The sequence below is a fragment of the Leopardus geoffroyi genome, chromosome A3 (genome assembly GCF_018350155.1).
Source record: "Leopardus geoffroyi isolate Oge1 chromosome A3, O.geoffroyi_Oge1_pat1.0, whole genome shotgun sequence".
Lineage (NCBI taxonomy): Eukaryota > Metazoa > Chordata > Mammalia > Carnivora > Felidae > Leopardus > Leopardus geoffroyi.
Genome location: NC_059336.1, coordinates 23,673,655 through 23,694,109, shown reverse-complemented (window position 1 = coordinate 23,694,109; position 20,455 = coordinate 23,673,655). Strand labels below are relative to the sequence as shown.

Here is a 20,455-nt window from a genome sequence, read left to right as displayed (position 1 = left end):
GTTGCTGCGCCTGCGTGCGGAAAGAGAGGGGGGAGTGGCTCAAGCTCCGGGCCGGAAGCAGGAGGCTGCAGGGGCGGGCCGGCTGGCGTCCCCTTTCCGGCTGGTCCCCATGGAGGCGCTAGGGAAGCTCAAGCAGTTCGATGCCTACCCCAAGACTCTGGAGGACTTCCGGGTCAAGACCTGCGGGGGCGCCACGGGTAGGCCGCAGCGGGGCCGGGGTTGCGGGGACAGGGGTGTCGAAGAGCTTGGCCGGGCGCCTGGACCCTGCCTGGCCTATGGGGGGGCTTGAGAGAGTGGAGCAGAGGCCATTCTGACCCTCGCTCCCTTCCCCGCAGTGACCATTGTCAGTGGCCTTCTCATGCTGCTACTGTTTCTGTCCGAGCTTCAGTATTACCTCACCACTGAGGTAAGGGGGGGGGGGGGCTACTACGTGGGCGGGGCTCTGTATTCTAGGGATGGGAGTGGGAAGGAGAGGCAGGGGGTCGAATCTTACTGAGGTAGTGCTGCTCCAGGTGCATCCTGAACTCTACGTGGACAAGTCACGGGGAGACAAACTGAAGATCAACATCGACGTATTTTTTCCGCACATGCCTTGTGCCTGTGAGTACCCACCAGGCGTGGGAGTTACAAGTTCTGAGGTGGGCTTCCAGATTCACATCTCCAGCCTTAGATTCTGGACGGGACCCCAGGACAACCTTCTTTCCCTAACCGCTGCAGCCCCAAGATAGTCCCAGCATCCCCTTTCCCTCCAAAACGCAGATTCCTTTGCTCCTAGGATCCAAGTACCTTACCCTGACTTCCTGCTTCCAGATCTGAGCATTGATGCCATGGATGTGGCTGGGGAGCAGCAGCTGGATGTGGAACACAACCTGTTCAAGCAACGGCTGGATAAGGATGGCATCCCCGTGAGCTCAGAGGCAGAGCGTCATGGTAACTGTGAGGAGGAGGCCAGATCTCAGATCCCTGAGCTGGACATGCCCAACCCCTTCCTTCTGACAAGTGGGATGTGGTTGGCCAAGTGACAGATGAAGCAACTAAGACCCAGAGAAGTCAAGTGGCTTGCTTAGGGTCCCCCAGCTATTAAGGATCAGAGTGGACTGAAATCCAGTCTTCTAGCCTCTGTACATTGAGTAGAGTACTCTACCTGGCTATCACTCTCAGAGGTCTCCAATCTCTACCTATCACTGTTGAGTAACAGAAGTTTGAGGATGGGTCTTATGTGCTCTCGTCGTGGCAGAACTCCTCTAGATGGATCCAAGCTTCTCTAGGTGTTTGCTTCCCCATCCCGTTAGCTGAATTCAGCCCTTAATGCTCTTCCCCTTTGGAATGCAGGGTGGCTTACGGTTAAGAGTTTACGTTCTTGACTTAGATTGCCTAAATTCAGATGTAACTTTGTCTCTTGCAGTCTGTGACCTCAGCTATAAAGTGGTAATATACAGTAGTACCCACCACATGGAATTATAGGATCAAATGAAGTCATGTGTATGATGCCTGGCACAAAGTAGCTGTTCACCCTAGCTTCCTTTCCTGTCTCTAGGCAGCCTCCCAGTGCCTACATTAACTCAGTTTCCCACCATAACAAAACCCTCCTCAAAGCTGTGATTTCTCACACCTTAGGGATGGCTGTGTTGTGAGTTTTATCAATTGTTTCTTCAACAGATATATGTTGAACACCAGTAAAACCAGAGAATTTGCTGTAGGATTGGATGTAGGGTATAAGAGAGCAGAGTCAAGGTTCATTCCAAGGCTTGTGGCCTGAGCAAATGAATGACTTGAAATAGGGATGACCAGGGAGGAGGAGGAGGATTTTGTGTGGGTGTGTGAGAGAGGTGGGGGAATATTCTATATCTGCTGTTATGTAACAAATTACCCCCAAAATTAGTGGCTTAGAGCAAAAACATTTGTTTTTATCAGTTGCTATGGGTTAGGAATTCAAGAGTGGTGTGATTGACTTACAGTCTCTCAGGAGATTGCAGTCAAGCTGTTGGCTGGGGCTGCAGTCATCTGAAGGCTTGACTGGGGTTGGAGGATCTTCTAAGAGGGCTCACATGTATGGCTGTTGGCAAGATGCCTCAGGGCTTTCACCACATAGGCCTCTCAGTGAATATCCTCATAGCATGGCATCTGGCTTCTCCCTGTGCATGTGATCTGGGAGAACACAAGGTGGAAATCATCACAACTTCTTTTATAACCAAACCTCAGAAGTTACACACCATCATTTCTGCAATATGCAAGTGGTTACCCAGATCAGCCTTATTCACTGTGGGAGGTGGAGGCTACATAAAGATGTGAATACCAGGAGGTGATGATTGTTGGAGACTTCTTGGGGACTGGTCCCCCAGGAAAGGATGAGGATTTGGGGGTAGATTTCAGGTTTGAGTCATGTTAAATTTGGGAAATGCTTTTTTTTTTTTTTTTTAATTTGAGAGAGAGAGCATGAGTGGGGGAGAGCAGAGGGAGAGAGAAAATCTTAAGCAGGCTCCACACTGAGCACAGAGGCCATGACCTGGGATCTCATGACCTGAGCCAAAATCAAGAGTCTGACGCTCAACTGACTGAGCCACCCAGGCACCACCTGGAATGTCCATTTTATACCCTAGTTTTATGCCAAGTTAGATACACCAGTATAGATGTTAGAGAAGGGATGGAGAAACAAATGTAGTTATCAGTATAGAGATGGCATTCAAAGCTATTGGACTAGAGGAGAAAACCTAGGGAGTAAATATAGGTAGAGGAGAGGTCTAGGGACTGTACCCTGAGCCCCGCCAATATATAGAAGTCAGGAAATGAGGATCTAGGAAGGAAGATTAAGCCATTAAAGTAGAAGAGAACCAAAGATGTTGCAAGAGCCAAGTGGAAGAAGAGTTTTAAGGAGAGCGAACAACTGTCAAAAGCCCGTGAGAGTCCAGTAAAATGTAAGAGCTGACCATTGCAATTGGCAACATGGAGGCCACTGGAGGCTTTAAAAAGAATAGTTTCGATAGTGCTGAGGATGAAAATCTGACCAAAGGACAGAAAAGGAAATAGAGACATTGACTAAAAACAACACTTTCAGGAGTTTTGCCAGAAGAGAAAGCAGAGAAGTAGGGGAGGCTGGCGGAGAATGCAGGTGACATGGTGGATTTGGTGGTGAGATTAAGTGGATTCTGTTGCTTCTCTGTTCTTCGTGGAAATCGAAAGCAAGGTCATTAGCTAAGAGTGAAGAAAGGGAAAGGAATTATGGAAGCCAAAGATGAGAGGCAGAAATAAATTTAGTCATCTCAGATAATGGAAAGTGAGCTGATTAGTGAAATGGGGCAGGATTGCCAGGCAGCCTTTTTTTTTTTTTTTTCTTTTTTTTTTAATGTTTATTTATTTTTGAGACAGAGAGCACAAGCAAGGGAGGGGCAGAGAGAGAGGAAGACACAGAATCCGAAGCAGGCTCCAGGCTCTGAGCTGTCAGAACGAGCCAGACATGGGGTCAAACTCACGAACCGTGAGATCATGACCTGAGCCGAAGTCAGACACTTAACTGACTGAGCCACCCAGGTGCTCCTGTCAGGCAGTCTTAAAGGAGGCACAGGCAAGAAGTAGGTACAGAGAGTTGAATTTAACTAGGGTTTGGGTTTTGCGAGGCTGGTACAACAAAGAGAGAGAGGAACAGATGGGTTCTGGCTATGTGCAAGACCATAATTACAGCAGTGGACCATGGCATTTATTTCCCACCTTTGTCAAGATACAATTGAAATACATTGTGTAAAATTAGGGTGTACAGTGTGATGATTTGATTACATATATGAGACAATTAACACAATGTGGTTAGCTAATTATCCATCACTTCACATAGTGACATTGTGTGTGTGTGTGTGTGTGTGTGTGTGTGTGGTGAGAACATTTAAGATCTACTCTCTTAGCAGATTTCAAGTATACAATATAGTATTGTTAACTGTAGTCACCATTCTGTACATTAGATCCCAGAATTTATTCATCTTCTAACTGGAAGCTTGTACCCTTTGACCAACATTTCCCCATTTCTCCCACCCCAGCTGCTGGCAACCACCATTCTACTCTGTTTCTATAGTTAGGCTTTTTTAGATTGCACTTGTGAGATCATGAAGTTGTCTTTCTTTATCTGACTTACTTTACTTAGTGTAATGTCCTCGAGGTTTATCCGTGTTGTTGCAAATAATAGAATTCCCTTTTAATGGCTGAATAATACTCTATTATATACATTTACCACATTTTCTTATTCCATTCCTCTGTTAACAGACACTTAGATTGCTTCCATGTCTTGGCTGTTGTAAATAATGCTGCAATGAACATGGGACTGCAGATAACTCTTCAAGTTAAAATTTCTTTTTTCTTTTCTTTTCTTTCCTTTTTTTTTTTTTTTTTTTTTTTTTTTTTGCATATACCCAGAAGTGGGATTGCTAGAACATATGGTAGTTCTCTTTTTAATTTTTCAAGGAACTTCCATACTGTTTTCCATAATAGTTGTACCAATTTACATTCCCACCAACAGTGCACAAGTGTTCCCTTTTCTCCACATCTTCACCAATACTGGTTTTTTCTTGTTTTCATTTATTTTTTATTTTTTGGATTCAAACAGGTGTGAGGTGTATCTTATGGTTTTATTCTGCCTTCCCTGATGATTAATGATGTTGAGCTCTTTTCCATGTATCTATTGGCCATTTGTATGTTTTCTTTTGAAATAATGTCTATTCAGGTTCTTTGCCCATTTTTAATTGTATTGTATGTTTGTTTTGCTGTTGAGTTGTAGGAGTTCCTTATATATTTTGGATATTAATACCTTATCAGATATATCTTTTGTGAATATTTTATTTTACTCCATTCTGTTAATTGTTTCTTCTGTGAAGATTTTTATTTTGATGTAATCCCACGTGTTTATTTTTGCTGTTGTTATCTGTACTTTTGGTATCACAACCAAAAAATTATTGCCAAGACCAGTATCAGGGAGTTCTTTACCTATTTTTCTTTGAGGAGTTTTACAGTATCAAGTCTTACATTTAAGTCTTTATTTCAAGTTGATTTTTGTGAGTTGTGTAAGATAGGGGTCTAGTTTCATTTTTGGCATGTGAATATGCAGTTTTCCCAGCAGCGTTTATTAAAGACACTGTCCATTCCCCATTTGGACCATGGAATTTAGATAAGGAGGGAAGTGAGGGCATGAAGGGGTCATGGTGTTAGTGGTGTCAAAAAATTGGTGGATTCTGGGTACCAGAGATAGTGAACTGGGAAAATAAGGATAAGTAGTTGAAGATTGGGATACTTGAAATTGAATTTTGGAAGGTTTGCGGTAATTGGTCATAACAAGGTGTAGGTATGTGTGTGGAAATGAAGTGGGATCAGGCTGAGATGAGATGACAAAATAAAAAGATTGTTGGAAGATAGGAGGTCAAGGTATTAACTATTGAAATCACCAGTTATGATGAAGCAGGGAGAGAGGCCTGAGGAGAAGCACCACAGTGAAGTGGTTAAAGGCTTGGGAACTGGGGCTGAAGTCTACCCCTTACTGTGTTGCGTTGGGCAAAGTCACTCCTCGTCTCTGAGCCTCAGCGCCTTTGCAGGTACAATGGGGATAATAACCCCCACCTTCATGAAGTCCTTGTGGGGGTGACAAGAGACATTCTGTGTATGGCGACCTGTACTCAGCTAACATTTAGTATTTGCTGTTATTATTTTTATTACTGTTACTTTTATTTAAAGAAATACGTGTGGAAGTGTTTAGTGCCTGGCACATAGTATGTGCCATATAAATATTAGCTATTAGTATAATTTTTATTATTCCTAAGCCACAGGTCAGAGGGCCTGTGCAGGGGTCAGGGGTGGAGATTTCATGATGTCTGTTCCCAGCTGATGCCCCTGCCTCTGCCCTTCCCGTAGAGCTTGGGAAAGTCGAGGTAAAGGTGTTTGACCCTGACTCCCTGGACCCTGATCGCTGTGAGAGCTGCTATGGTGCCGAGACTGAAGACATCAAGTGAGCTGGACCCCGGGGACCCAGGGTTGTGGGAGCTCCCACCAGGTGCTGTGTGCCGGCCATCCTCAGCCTGTGTCAGACTCCCACAGGTGGAGGAAGTCGGACCAAGAATTTAGCGGAGATGGGGTGGGTGCCTCAGTCACTCATCCTGGTGCAAGTGACTGAGGCTCTGTGGCCAGGCCCTGCCTGGGCCACAGCTGCGCACGAGGCTGAAGCGGCCCCTGCTCTGGTTCAGAAGTGGTCTCAGAATCCAACTGGCTGGGTTCCACCCTTGCATCCTTGGGCAAAGCCACGTAACCTCTCTTGTGAAGGGGGGGTGATGATAACCTTTCCCATAATAGTCACATGAAGATTAAATGTATACTGTATGTAAAGCACTGAGGTTGAAGGCCCAACCCAGGTAATTAGGCCCTTGATATGTGGCAACTGCTGTTATATTCCTCAGGCCCTGGCCCCTGAGAAGCTGATTCAGAGGGTCTAGGGTAGGGGCTGGGAATAAGTATTTAAAATTTTTTGTATTGTAAAATATATGACTTATAAAACTTACCACATTCACGTGTACAATTCAGTGGTATTAACTACATTCATAGTGTCGTGCAACCAGCACCACTCTGTTGTAAAACTTTTCATCACCCCAAACAGAATGGGAATATACATTTTTAACAGTCCTGATGCCTCTGAGGAAACATACTTTGAGAACATCGGTGGTCAAAGGATGAGGCTGGCAGAGGCTTTGTTAGTGGACAGAACTGCTTTATTTCCCAAGGTATCAGCTCTGTTTTCGTGCCTCTTTGACACTCACCCTGCACCCCCTCTCCTGCAGGTGCTGTAACACCTGTGAGGATGTGCGGGAGGCTTATCGCCGTCGGGGCTGGGCCTTCAAGAACCCAGACACTATCGAGCAGTGCCGGCGAGAAGGCTTCAGCCAGAAGATGCAGGAGCAGAAGAATGAAGGCTGCCAGGTGTATGGCTTCTTAGAGGTCAACAAGGTACAGGAGGGACTCAGGCGGGAAAGAGCCAGCCGAGTTTCGGGTTGGCCCCACTCGGGCCCTCAGGAGACCAAGAGAAGGGGGAAAATGGCTGGAGAATGAGAGGGAATATCCCCTACAGGTGGCTGGAAACTTCCACTTTGCTCCTGGGAAAAGCTTCCAGCAGTCCCATGTGCACGGTGAGTGACACCACCTCCACTGGGGAGTTGTAGACCCTGGATACCCCTGCACTTGCCTGATGTTCTGTGTCTTTGGCCCAGAAGAGACCCTCATCTCGGGCAGCAGTTTGGCACACAGTTAAGAGCACAGGCTGAGGAGCAAGACTGCCTGGGTTCAGACATCAGTCTCACACTAATGGCTGTGTGGAACTTTGAGGAACTTCCTTAACCTTTTTGAGCTTGTTTCCTACTGTATAAAATGGAGACGATAGTACTTATTTCCTAGGGTGTTTGTGCAGGTTAAAAATTGCAGCACATGGGGCTCCTGGGTGGCTCAGTCACTTAAGCATCTGACTTCAGCTCAGGTCATGATCTCTCAGTTCGTAGGTTTGGGATTCTCTCTCTCCCCCTCACTCTCTGCCCCTCCCCCACTCTTTCTCTCTCTTTCTCTCTCAAAATAAATAAACTTTAAAAAAAAAAAAAAAAAAGATTGCAGCACAGAGCCCAGCTTGTGGTAGGCACTTGTTCAAAATGTAGACCCCAATATCAGATGACCCATGTGTGAGGCTTTGGGATCAGCAGACCTGGGTTGGAACACTGGTTCTGCCACTCCTGAGTTATATCAGATTTGGGAAATACTGAGCCCTACTCAGTTTTTCCTCCTGTAAAATGGGGCTGAAGATACTGATACCACCCTCACAAGGTTGTTCACAGGGATGAATAAATGGGATTTATTTTCATTCATTTATTCACCTGTACATTCAGTAGATACTTAGTAGTCACCTACCGTGTGCCCCATTGTAGTCTGGGTGCTAGCAATACAGCAACGGACAAAACAAAGTCCCTGTCCTCAGAACATTATATAGTAAAGAAACACCATGAACAAGTTGTAAAAATGGACTATCAGATGCTATTAAGTACCATGAAGCAAAGAAAGGCAGGATAAAGATGACAGAGGCGAGGGGCTCTGGTGAGATGGTGCGTGTGCGCTGCTGTGTATTGGGGGCAGAGACTCTAACGGGGCGGCATTTGAGTAAAGACCTGAAGGAAGTGAAGGAGCTGGCCATAAGGATGTCTGGGCGAAGGATTTGAAGCAGAGAGAAGAGCAAATGCAAATCTCTGAGGAGAGAGTATGCTTGGCAAGTTCAAGGTACAGTAAGAAAGCTGGGGACTGGAGCAGGCTGGTGTGGTTAGTGATAAGGTGAACCAGGTAACAGGGCCATGGCAGGCAGGGCGTGGAAGGACACCACAGGGACAAGGGCTCTTACTCTCCATGAGATACAAGGCCATCCGAGGGATCTGAGGAGATGCTTCCTGATGTGACTTGGCTTTCAGAAGTAGGCGGCACTCTGCTGTGTGGATAATATGGGGAAGAGGGGTAGGACAGAACCAGAGAGGCCAATGGGAGGCCATTGCCATGGTCCATCCCGGCACAGGATGATGGGGGCCAGGCCAGGCTGGTAGTGGAGGACCAAGCAGTAATTACTTACGTTTGAGGGTAATGCCAAGAGGAGTGGCTGATGGGTGTGAAGGGTGAGGGAAGGGGAGCAGTCAAGGATGACTCTGAAGTTTTGTGCCTGAGTAGTGAGGATGAAGCTGCCATTTAGTGGGAGGGGAAGATTCAGAGGAACAAGTTTAGATGGTTGGACGAGTAAAGTGAAATTCAGCTTTGTACGTGTTCAGAGCAGTGGGATTTGGGCATCCTTTTAGACCACCCAGATGCAAGTCAGCCAGTTGGCTGTTCAATGTGGAGGTCAGGAGAGAGGTCTGGCACAGAGATACAGATGTGGGAGTCCTCAGGCATGTAAAACCATGGAACTGGGTGAGGGCCCCCTGCAGGTGAGGGTAGGTGGAGAGGAGGACTCAAAGGACTGAGCATGGCACCTCCACTATCAGAGTGCGGGCAGGGGGAGAAGGGGGGGGAACGTGGAGAGGTGGGGTATACGGGGGCGGGGGGGGGGAGCCGGGGAAGACACGGCAAGAAGACCAGTAAGAAACACTTGTGAGAGGAGAATGCCCGCCAGGAGGCGGTGTCCTGAAAGCCTGGGGATGGAGGTGTTTCCAAAACCGTATCAGGTGCTTCCGGACATCAAGTATGAGTTGCCCATTGGGTGTATGACATGGTGGTAGTCATTGTGACCTTGACAGTAGTTTTTGTGGAGTGATAGGGAGCACCCATTGCGTGGGCTCTGGAGAGAATGGGAGAGGAGTTGAGCCGGTGAGTAAGGACAGCTCTTTTGTAGAGTTTGCTGTAAAGGGAGGAGAGTGTGCTGATGCTGGAGGGAAATGTGGGCTCAACGGCGTGGTTTTGCCAGAGGTGTGACATGTGACATAGGTTAACATGCTGTGGGAAATAGTCTGCTGAATAGTTAGCAGAAGTCATGCTCCATGGGTGGGAGGGACAGTTGTCAGAGTAAAGTCCTTGAGAAGGAAAAAGACAGAATCTAGTACCTCAAAAGTGTAGAATAAAGCCCAAATTCGGCAACAGGAGGAAAGGCAGACTACGTCTGGACAGGTGGGATGGCAGCCGGGTGATGGGGACACCATCGGGCAGTGTGACAGGGTTGTGAGGAGTGAGTTGTGGCCAGAGGCTAGAACCACTGAGAAGAGGCATGGAAGGGCTGACCTGCTGTTCTGGGTGGATCTGATAGTGATTAAAATAAGTAGGGATAGTTGGGATAGTTTGCCACGAGCTGCAAAGCTGGGAATTTTAGGGCAGCTCGAGGGTCAGTGATCTGGAAGTGGCATTAAGGAGCAAGGAGGGCCTCATCTCATGCCACAAAGGAGGATAAATGTGGGGAAGAAACTGTCGCCACTAAGAGGGCTACAGGGCGCCTTCGAGGGAGAGCCAGGCTGCGGTTGGAGCAAGAAGGTGAGTGGAATGTGTAGAGGTTGAAGATGTAGGGGTTTCGCTGATGAGTGATGGAGCCCCCTGGGAGAGATGGGAGTCGGGGTCATATTGGGGGATGTACAGAGCCCCGGTGTGACAGGAGTCCAGGGGATGAGAGATGAGTTGGCGGTCCTGAGATGCCTCGTCACTAAGGGAAGCAGGAGTAAAGGGCCTGCTGGAGATAGCCGTGCTGGTCTTGGGGGGGGGGGGGGGGGGGGGGCGGCGGGGCGGCTGAGTGTTGGGGAGGGGCAGGAGGTGGGTCTGGAGCCCCCTCTCTATTCTGGAGGGGGTTGGGGGAAAGGTGGTCTCACTGGGATGGTGGGAAGACCACCAGTGTCGAGCTGTTGGCACAGGGTCTGGAGGCATTCAGTAGGAGGCAGTCTGGCAGGCAGCAGCCTCCCTTCTCCACCTAGGCTGCTTTAGAGTCAGGGAACCCAGGGCAAAGGATATTCCATATCCTGGGAGGATATTTAAAACACAAAGCTACAATTGCCTGAGGCCAGAGATCTGACCGAATGGAAGGTCAGGAAGCTAGTTTCTGACACCCTTGTTGCTTTGGGTGGGGGAGGGGGGAAGATTATAAAGTTCATTTAGTGCTTTTCCATCTTAGATCCTACCTGGTCCTCAGGACAGCCCTTTGTAAAGATCACTGAGGTCCAGAGAGGGCAAGTGACTTGCCCAAGGTCACACAGCTAGGAAAGTGGCTTATTGGGCTCTAGGTCTTTTGTTCTTCCTAGGCCACCATACTTCTGCCCCAAGACCCCTGTATTTTTCCCTGGCTGGGGAGGAGTTACCCTGGAGACTAGTGCAGGAGGAGACTTGTTAGCTAGGTCCAGACCCTACTGCCAAGGCAAGAATATTCCAGTCTTCCTTTCTACCATGTTATTTTGCTCCATGGTTCTCATTGTGAAGCTCTCAATCTTTTTTCTCTTCCTCCCTTCTCTCTTCTTCCCTCCCCCATGCTGCAGTACATGCTGTGGAGAGTAAGTGGCCCTGCCCCCCAGGGAGGCCAAGCCCCCACTTCTGGTGCAGCCTACCCTCCCAGGAAGGGGGGAGGTTTGGATGGGCCTGGAATAGGGGTCTTATTTTTCAGGTAGGGTTTCTTGAAGCAGGAGGGATCAGGGCCAGAGGGCAGGAAGTACTTGTTCTGGAATAGATGGTATAGACTACCCATGGCATTTCCTTTGGGGGCTGTAGGGGGGTAGGGGCAGGGGGCAGGGAAAGTGCTTGGATGGCATTTTCTGGTCTCGCCTCACCTTGGGGTTCAGCAGTTGTCCATCAGCTCTATTTAGTGGGAGATAGAGTCAGTGGGGTTTGTTTCCTGAGGTGCAAGCAGGGACTTGGTGGGAATGAAAACCTGGTGTGATGCCTGTAAAGGGCTCCCTGTATATGTCAGGGAAGAAATGGGGTCTGTTCTTAAGGCCCAGGAGGGTGTGTACTTGCACACAGGCTCCAGCAGAGCCAGGCTGAGGGGAATGAAGGGTCAAAGAGGAGCCAGGTAGTCGCACTCCAGAAGGAGGGGTGAGGAGGCCTGAGTAAGGATGCTGAGGGAGCCAGGAGGCCAGTCCTACTCCACCTGGTGACACCTTCTCCCTTCTCTCCTAGTCCACGACTTGCAGAGCTTTGGCCTGGACAATGTAAGTACCAGAGACCATGCAGGGCAGATGAGGGTGGGAGATGGATGCTGCCTTCATTTCTCCACAGGGATGTCCTGGAATGGGGGAGCAGATAAAAATACACCATATTCGGCCAGGGAATCAGTCTGAGGGTCAAGAACTGAGATCTGCACAGGCTGGAGATAGGGGATGGGGTTGGACAGGAGCATCCTGGGCAGAGGGAGCCTCCAGCAAAGTCAGGAGGGAGCGGGGCACTTCTCAGCAACTGTAGGGGCTGGTGTGGCTGGAGAGGTTGGCGGGGACCAGACCACATAGGACTCAGGCAGAGCTGCAGTCTGGTCTTCCTCCTGAGAGCCTCCTGGAGGCTGTTGGCCCTTTAACCAGTGTCATGATGTAATCAAGTTTGCATGTTTTTAAAGATCCCTCTAATAGCTGAGGTTGATAAAGACCGAATCAGGACAAGAGTCGGAGCTGGGAAATCTGGGGCCCCTCCAGCCCCTTGAGCCTTCCCTGGCTCAAGACTTGCAGGCAAATCTGGCACCTGCCACAACGGGTCCATGCCCAGTCTTTATTTGCCATATGTTTGGATGCAGCCAGAACCTCAGACTGTGGAGGTCCAGAGGCCATAGACTCTGTTCCCTGGTGGGGCATGGGGGTTCTGCCTGTCTTGATCAGATTCTCCCAGGCAGGACCCTGCCCTCCCTCCTGCCTCACCACACATCCATTCCCCAAGCCCAGGCATCCCTGTCTGCCATTGTACCGCAGAACCTTTGATGGGGTGAGGCCTGTTGGGGCCTTGAGTGCTCAAGGCTCAGGTGCTGGTATCGCTTGCAGATCAACATGACCCACTACATCCGGCACCTGTCATTCGGGGAAGACTACCCAGGCATTGTGAACCCCCTAGACCGCACCAACGTCACCGCACCCCAAGGTACCAGCCTGGGAGGTAGCCCCCAGTTAGGAGAGCCCTACCCAGCACCCATGCCCAGTGCTCTCTTCTCCCTGCAGCCTCCATGATGTTCCAGTACTTTGTGAAGGTGGTACCTACAGTGTACATGAAGGTAGATGGGGAGGTAAGTCGGCAGGAGCTCAGGTATCAGGGTCCCTCTTGGTGACAAGCAGAGGCTCAGAGAGGGTAGGTGATTTACTCTCACAGCGAGAGTGCAGGGCCCACACTGTCGGACTTCAAAGCGCTTGCACTTTCTACTTGTCCAAACTGCCTCCATCCATTCCATGGGTGCTCACTGTCCCCGGGGTCTCCCCTGTGTTGGGGGCTAACCCTTCCTGGGTCCCCTCCTCCCCTTTCTGCTGTCACCAGTGGAGCAACAACTCGGCAGATAGGAAGCCCGGCCTGTCCTTGCCAGGAGCTCGTGATGCAGCCTTGGAGAGTTCCTTCCCATCCCTAAACCCCCACTGAGAGAATCCACCAGATGTAGTTGGGATTGGTGAACTGTAAAGAGCCAGTGACTGAGGGCAGCTGGGGTGGTGAGGCCAAGGGAGGGTGCCTAGGTGGTCCCCGGGCCTTACAGTGTTCATAAGTGAGCTGGGGCCTTGTTTTCTCCTCTGCACAGTCAAGGCACTACGGACAAGGGGTGGGAGCAGGGGTAGGGCTGAGGGGGAGTGGGAGCCAGGTTATAGAGTCGGCCCTGGCCCAGACTCCCTTCCTGTCCCAGGTGCTGAGGACAAATCAGTTCTCTGTGACCAGACACGAGAAGGTTGCCAATGGGCTGATGGGTGACCAGGGACTTCCCGGAGTCTTTGTGCTCTATGAGCTTTCGCCCATGATGGTGAAGCTGACGGAGAAGCACAGGTGAGGGTGGGGAAAGGGAGGGGCCTGGGCCTGCAGGGAGCAGGGGTACCTGCTAATCCCCTGCCCTGTCCCTCTACCAGGTCCTTCACCCACTTCCTGACTGGTGTGTGCGCTATCATTGGGGGCATGTTCACAGGTTAGAAGCTCGAGGGTGTGTTTGGGGTTGGGGCATGGCAGGGAATGTAAAGCCTGGGCTCCCTGCGGATTTTGGGTTGGGGGGAGGAGGAGCACCTCCATGGTGAAGGGGACTTGCTGGCCTAGCCAGTCAGGTGACAAGGCTCTGGGGTTCAGCCAAGGGCCCAACTAGGCCCATGTCAGCTCTTGTCTCTGTCACCAGTGGCTGGACTCATCGATTCACTCATCTACCACTCGGCTCGAGCCATCCAGAAGAAAATTGATCTCGGGAAAACAACGTAGCTGTCTCCTTCCCCTCCGTTGTTCCCTTTCTCTTTGGCCTTGTGGTCATTTCCTAGCCTTCTCCCCACCCCTCCGACCCCCTCAGAGCGTCGGTCTCAGCACAGGTTGATAAATCTATTGATTGTGATAGTACTTGCTGGTCTTCATGTGCTTCTTGTGTGGCCAGGGCCTGGAAACAAACCCTTTGCACAGCCATGAACTGAAGGCAATCAGAACTGACAGATCGGGCCAGATGCCCTCTGGGAGCCCCATGTGGACATCCCCTGGCTAATTGGGCTTTATTCAAACAAAACTGATATCCACCCCAATGCCCCATCCTCAGTCCCTCCTCTGCTGTTGTCTTTGGGCCTTTTGGGTTCAGCTCCAGGGATGAGATGGATCTTTCCAGTATGAGCTTCCTGGGGCCACCATGGCCCACAGGCTCATGAGTGCCTGACCCCCATGGTGCTAGGGCTGTGGGTGCAGGCTGGGGCTTGCCACCTCTTCAGTGATGGCTAAAGCTAGGGCTTCTCCCTGCCACCCTGGGTTCAATCACCTGATCCCTCATCCTCACTGACCATGCTCTATGCCAAGCCCCTGCTAGCTCCTAGCACTAAGAGGGGTCCAGGCACGTCCTATACAGTCTTCTAGGAGGAGGCAGAACTGGAAAATGGAGGGAAGGTAGCAGTGGCCATTCTGGAGCAAGGCTGGCTTCAGACCCCCAGCTCTGGACCTCATCAGGGCTTCCCAGTATAGCCCTTAATAAGTGTGGAGGACCAGGCCCAACACCACACCATGCTGCAGCCCAGGGAAGCAGGGACATTGACAGCTGGTCAGTTCATCCAGTTGTTTCTCAGGGAGTGTCCGGGTAAGACAGTAGTAGGGGTTCAAGTAGAAAGGACAGGAAGCCAACTAGGGTGATGATAGCAAAATCTCTAGAGGCAGACCTGAGACCCAGCTCTGATGTGATCACCCACGAGCTGTGTGACCTTGGACATGTCTCATTTATAAGTTGCAGATGATACTGCCAGCTGTAGTGAGCCTTTTTTTTTTTAAGGTCAGCCAGAAACCATTCCTGCTTGTTAATAGTATCCTGAATTTCCTCTAGGAACCTCCCTACTTTCTCAGCATATGTGTTTGGGAGAAGGTTTGACCTCCCAGAACTAGGAAAGCTTTCTTCTAGGTGTGAACATGGGGAGATACAAGGCTGGTGCTGCCATCCTGCAGCTCCCAGGGGGAACTCTATGTGCAAATGAGCTGGCCCCCAGAGGACAGCAGAGCTGGGTCCAGAGGCACAGAACCGGTCCTAGTGACATCATTTGAGCCCTGTGACAAGCTGCCAGCTAAACACTGGGAATTGCAGCTATGCAAGACACACACCACCCCTGCCCCCCGCCAAGCCCTTTTTGTTTAATCCAGTAGGGTTGGGATTTCTGTTACTTGCAACCAAAAATGTTCTGGCTGATATGCCTACCCTCAGGGTTGAAGAATAAACAAGCTAATGAAGTCTGTAAAGTGCTTAGCTGTCACTAAGTGACCCTGCCATTATCAGGAGCAGGAGCAACAGGTGGACTACTCGGCATGACAGCTTGGTGGCCAGGGTCCTCGGCCTGAGCCCTGAGCTTCCTGCCAGGTCCCATTCTTCCTAGTGGCAGCCACCCATCCCCAGCACCTGTCACCCAAGGGCAGCTCTGTTTTCTGCCCCTTGTATTATCATGCACAGCCTATGTTCAGGTGTCAAGAGTGGAGGCACAGTCAAGTTCATTCGAAGAAAGCAGTGAACTCAAACAGTCGTGTTGGTGAGAAGGACCCCCAGAGGTTATACGGTTGGTAGGGGAAGAGTGTGCAGGGTCAGTTAGGGTCAGGGGGCTGGTGGAGGGGGCGGAAGATGACCTGGCTGATCTGGCCGGGCATGGTGTAGAAGACCAGGAGAAGGAAGATGGTGACCAATGCCAGCAGCAGCAGCAGCACCAGGATGCGCCAGTACCGGCGCCAGATGAAGAAGACAAAGGTCTTCAGCGGGTTCACAAACCAGTTGAAGGAGGTTTTAGGGCGGCTGTGGGGACAGAGGTGGTGTCAGAATGACGAGGAAGCTCCTGGGCCGCCCCCACCTACCTCGGGCTCTGGCCCAGCCTCCTGTGTCGCCCCTCACTTGGGCTTCTCCAAGGGCTCAGGCTCCTTCCGCCCCTTCCCCACCGGCCGCTTCTCTGCCTCCTCCACGGTCAGCAGCTCAAACTCTGCCTCCACCTTCCCCTAGAGAAAGGAGGGAACAGAGGCTGAGCTCTTAGGTGGGCTCAGACCCCACCTCATACCCCCACCCACCCGGGGCCCTGCCCCGGCCACACCCACTGTGAGGATGTGGACGCTGCCTCCAGGGTCTGTGAACTCTAGGTCTTCCGGCCGGCCCTTCCTCCTCTTCTTCTGCCTCTTGCCAGCTCGCACCTCCCGCTGCTCCCGATCCTCATCCTCTGGCTCCCGCAGCTTCACTACGGGCCACCAGCCCCGCAGGCGGCGGCAGCGAAACAGGTTGCACCTCGGCCCTGCCCCATCGCGGGCCAGGCGCACGGAGCAGAGCTCGGGGCCCCGGGCCCCCCGCACCATGTCTGGCAGCTGCAGCTCCAAGGATCCTGCGAGTGCAGAGCTCTCTGGGTTAGGTAGGAGATCAAGGTCTGTCTGGGCCTGGGGTGGTGGGGAGCCACAGCAGGACTGTGCCTCAGGGCATCAGGAACTAAGACGTGGTGCGCCACAGCTGGGGGCCACACAAGTGCAGCCACACGTCAGCAGGTTGTCAGACCCTGGTGAAACGACCAAGGATGGGACCAGACTGCCAAAGTGGGGCCATGGTTTCAGAGTCCAAAGTGACCTGAGTTTAGGTCATGTCAGAAGACTGAGTCAGGGACTTTGGGTGGGAACAGAGGTCAGTAATGAGGCCAGAAAGGTTAGTGACCTAGGGTCTGAAACCCAGGACTCACGGTTGGGTTACAATAGGGAACCAAGGGCCAGGGGGCACTGGCAATGAGGACAGAAAGTAGGGCCAGGGTTTGAGGTAGGAGGGAGGCAAAGCCCTACCAAGGAAGTCGTTGGCAGAGATGCGGTCATAGTCCCAGACCTGCAGGACCAGCACGGCTGGCTGCCGGAACTCGGCTTCCTCCAGGGCGAAGGGTCCAGGCCGGCGCCGGACGCTCACCTCCCGTTCCGTGGGCAGGTAGTCGAAGCGGAACACGAAGCGCCAGTTAAAATTCCCCTCCCCAGTCAGAGAGTTGAAGTGAACGTCTGTCTCCTGCTTGTCATGCTCCAGTCCCTTCACCCAGCTGGAGCCAGGAGAGAGGTACAGGCAGAAGAGTAGGCTTCAGCACCGGGGCCAAACCCAGAACCCAGCTCCCCAACTCCCCACCCCCACCCCCTGACCACCGGAGCGGGGGGGCCCTCCACCAACTCCAGGTGCCAGAGAGGGCCCAGAAGACAGGGCTGTGGCTCAGCCTGAAGCCCATGCCCCTGACTGCAGTCTCACCTTGGTTCTCAGCCATTTGCCCGGCCTAGCCTACAGGCTCACCTTTTCACGTAGATGTCACTTGACATCTCTCCAGTGAGTGGGTTCACATCATCCAGAACCACATCCTCCGTGTTCCAGATGATGACTCTGAGCTCATAGCTGGGGGAGGTATCAGAAGAGAGTTTTCAGACTCTTGGAGTCTTGAGAGGGGCTGCAGGAAGCACCTAGGCCATGGCCATGACATTCATTGAGCACCTCCATGTGCCCAGCTGGGTGATCAGGATGCCTGTGGTACTTACATGGGCAGTCCCAGCTATCACTGACCACCCCCACCGCAGCAGATGGCACCAGGAATGGTCTATTGACCAAAGCTGGGCCAAGTTTCCCCCATAAATTTTGAATCAGGATGCTGAAAGGTTGAGTATTGTCAAATGCCACCACATTTGGAGTTGGAGCCACCACGAGCCAGGCTGATGTGCAAGCTGAAGTTTTAGGGCACAGGGGAGAGAAAGCCAGTTTGCAGTGACAATTGAGAGGGAGAGCTACAGAGTGGGGATGAGAGCATGCAGCCCCTGAGTGGCAAAAGGAGGGGCGGCAGCTTTCCTGATTTCTACCCCAGATAGCCATGGATTTTTCTGGGTATCTGTTGTTTTCTCTTACCCAGCATCAATTTCCTCTCGTTTGCTGACGGCACCATGATTTTGTGTTGGTGAGCACCCACTACCCTCACCCCTATGCTGTCAATCTGTGTGATTCTGGTGGGGAAGACTCACCTCTACCTGGCTCCAGAGTTGGGTACATCACCTAGGACATCACCCAGGGTTAGCCAATGAGCGGATTACAGCCCCCTACCCACAAGGGTTGGTTAAGAGACCAGGATTTGATGCATGCTGATCCAATGAGAGTCAGCCCTGAGACTTCTGCTTTTACTGGCAAACAGGTGTTTGTTTTTCTGCTCAAGTAGTCCAGTTGATGAGATATCAGCCTTGTACCATTAGCAGCCATCTTGCCCCCAGACTGCAGAAGCCTCCCTGAGAGTGACACCAAGGGAAGCAGAGCCCAGAGGTGGAAAGTGTAGATTGCTGACAATATCTGAAGTACATAGAGCCTACGCAGAACTCCACTCAGACCAGCTCCAGTTGGAAGGGGGCAGACACCCAACTCACAACGGCTTAAGAAAAGAAAGGGAACTTAATAGCTCACCTAGTTGAAAAGGCTGGCTCAGCAGCCTCTGGCTGCTTCACTGGAGGCCCAGGTTTTCAGAGAGCCCTGGTACTGGCAGTCCAAATGTGCCTGCCCCAGGGGAGGCAGGGCCAGAACTCACCTGATGGGCTGCCGAGGCTTGATGTCAACTGGGGGTGGGGCAGGCACATCGCGGGGGAAGATGTCAATCCACATGTGAAGGGATCCCTGGGAACACAGGACCAGGCTGAAGGGGTTTGCTGAGGTCCCCACCTCCCGTGATAGCCTTGTGGCCAGAGGCTGTGCGTTGCCCCAGGTGGAGAGGAGCTGGAGTCAAGAGGGCACAGTCAGGCAGATCCTGGAGGATGAGGTCGAAGGTGGGGTCTGAAGTGGGGGTTCCAGGTCTAAGGTTAGGTTAAGGATAAGGCCCTGGGAGTGGAAGGTTGGGATCAAAAGTAAGATCTGGTGTTCCCAAAGTCCAGAGCCTAGGGACCTGGGGTTGAGGTCAGATCGAGAGTGCCAGGTCTGACCCCTTGGTGGCCAGGGGTGGGGATCCTGCAGGACCAAAGTCAAGGTGGAGGTATGGAGTCCAGGATGGGGGTCTAAGACTGGAGTGGGGATGCTGGGAACCAGGATCAGGAGCCAGAATCAGAAGTGGGAGTGCAGTGCCCAGTTAAAGGTGTTGGGGAAGGTGCATCCTGAGGGCCCAGGGTCCAGGAGCAGGTGGGAGTCCTGGGATTCTGGGAACCCCGGGGGTTCTGGGGTTGGGTGCTGAGCCCTCCCTCACCTGCAGCAGCCCTGGGCTGCGGGGATGGTAGAGGGGCCGAGTTTCTACGTGCTCGGGCACCAGCTGGATCCCAAGCTCCGGCATCTCTTGCCAGCGCCGCAGCACCAGCAATGCCTGTACCTCCTCGGGGACCTCGCTTGCCACTTTGGGGCCCCCCCTACCTGCGAGGAGAGGTGTATGAGCTTAGGTCCCTCACAGGTCCCGAATCTCCCACTTTCCACTTCCACCCCTCAACAGAAGTGCAAAGCTGAGGCAGCTGCTTTGTTGGACAAAGCCCATGGTCCGGGAGGTCAAGTCCACAAGGCACAGAAAGTGGGGAGATGCTTCTCTAACAACTTTTGCCTGTAAAAATCCAGCAGTGGAAGGACAGTGGGATTGGAGGGGCTATAACTTTGCACAGACTCTGTTTAGAGAAAGACCACCAGCCACTTATGAGGTGTGAGCTCAATTCTGCAGCTACATTTTGTCATGTGGGACCCCTATGTGGGCCACCCTATGTTCTGGAAACTTGATTAGCTATGGCTCTGAGGGGTCCACTTTGACTCTTTGGGGATCATGCTCACCAACAAAGACCATTTTCTCCCCACCATCCAAGAATCTCATCCTTAGCCAAACTCACCGCCTCTGCTTGCAGAAGGAGGCAAGTTCTTTTGGGGGACACATTAGAGTGGGAACCAGGGGGCCCCTGTACCTTAACAATCTTGCTCCCTATGGAGTGTCCGTCAGAGAGGGGCTGGTACCTGGGGGCAGGGTCTCAGGCGATGTCAGAAAGACTTTGCTGCCCACCTTGACAGCCCCGGCTCGGTATTCAGGGCCAGGGAGGCCACAGCGTTGGCACAGCCCCGCCAGGATCTGGGAAGGCTGGAGCGCATCACGCCAGGCATTGTACCCGTCCCTGCGGGCAGAAAGGGAAAATGCTTCAGTTGGAGTCAGCATATGGACACAGGTGGGCACAGGGGCAGGGATGGGGACCCTTGAAGACATAGGATCCAGGTTCATAACTCCAGTACAAGACAGATTAGTCCTTGCTTATGGTAACCAAGAAAATCAAAGATGTATTGCCCATGCTCCAATGGAGGAGATAACTGATATTATCTCCATTTTGCAGATGAGGAAACTGAGGCTCAGAGAGATCAAATGACTTATTATAGGATACC

At 51.7% G+C, this 20,455-nt stretch overlaps 2 protein-coding genes across 5 annotated transcripts in view; one reads left to right on the top strand and one right to left on the bottom strand.

Annotated features, from left to right (window-relative positions):
• Positions 1-25: 25 nt before the first annotated feature.
• On the top strand, positions 26-13,989 carry ERGIC3 (ERGIC and golgi 3). 4 transcript variants are annotated; one of them, XM_045444830.1, is made up of 14 exons: positions 47-197; positions 336-406; positions 513-600; positions 811-930; positions 5,884-5,977; positions 6,801-6,966; positions 7,088-7,145; positions 10,983-10,997; positions 11,620-11,651; positions 12,465-12,561; positions 12,639-12,703; positions 13,304-13,440; positions 13,521-13,576; positions 13,778-13,989. In XM_045444830.1, the coding sequence occupies exons 1-14, from the start codon at positions 110-112 to the stop codon at positions 13,855-13,857; spliced, it is 1,167 nt and encodes a 388-aa protein (XP_045300786.1). In that variant the 5' UTR covers positions 47-109; the 3' UTR covers positions 13,858-13,989. The 4 variants fall into 4 exon arrangements, with proteins under 4 accessions (XP_045300787.1, XP_045300786.1, XP_045300788.1 ...); XM_045444831.1 differs by lacking the exon at positions 10,983-10,997 and having other exon boundaries at positions 26-197; XM_045444832.1 differs by lacking the exon at positions 336-406.
• A 1,587-nt stretch (positions 13,990-15,576) lies between these two features.
• LOC123580283 (fer-1-like protein 4) overlaps positions 15,577-20,455 on the bottom strand; it is a 34,847-nt gene continuing 29,968 nt past the window's right edge. Inside the window, exons 38-45 of the mRNA XM_045444834.1 lie at positions 20,039-20,193; positions 19,299-19,459; positions 18,654-18,739; positions 17,390-17,488; positions 16,906-17,147; positions 16,186-16,463; positions 15,989-16,089; positions 15,577-15,892 (exon numbers count right to left, since the gene is read on the bottom strand). Coding sequence (XP_045300790.1) covers positions 15,688-15,892; positions 15,989-16,089; positions 16,186-16,463; positions 16,906-17,147; positions 17,390-17,488; positions 18,654-18,739; positions 19,299-19,459; positions 20,039-20,193 — 1,327 coding nt within the window. The 3' untranslated portion in view covers positions 15,577-15,687. The remainder of the gene's footprint in view (positions 15,893-15,988; positions 16,090-16,185; positions 16,464-16,905; positions 17,148-17,389; positions 17,489-18,653; positions 18,740-19,298; positions 19,460-20,038; positions 20,194-20,455) is intronic.

Excerpts from the sequence above, each read along its gene's own strand:
- ERGIC3 (XM_045444830.1), top strand. The coding sequence starts at position 110 with ATGGAGGCGCTAGGGAAGCTCAAGCAGTTCGATGCCTACCCCAAGACT. Across the intron at positions 6,967-7,087 it reads GCTTCTTAGAGGTCAACAAG|GTGGCTGGAAACTTCCACTT; the intron begins GTACAGGAGGGA and ends TATCCCCTACAG. Across the intron at positions 13,577-13,777 it reads CATTGGGGGCATGTTCACAG|TGGCTGGACTCATCGATTCA; the intron begins GTTAGAAGCTCG and ends CTCTGTCACCAG.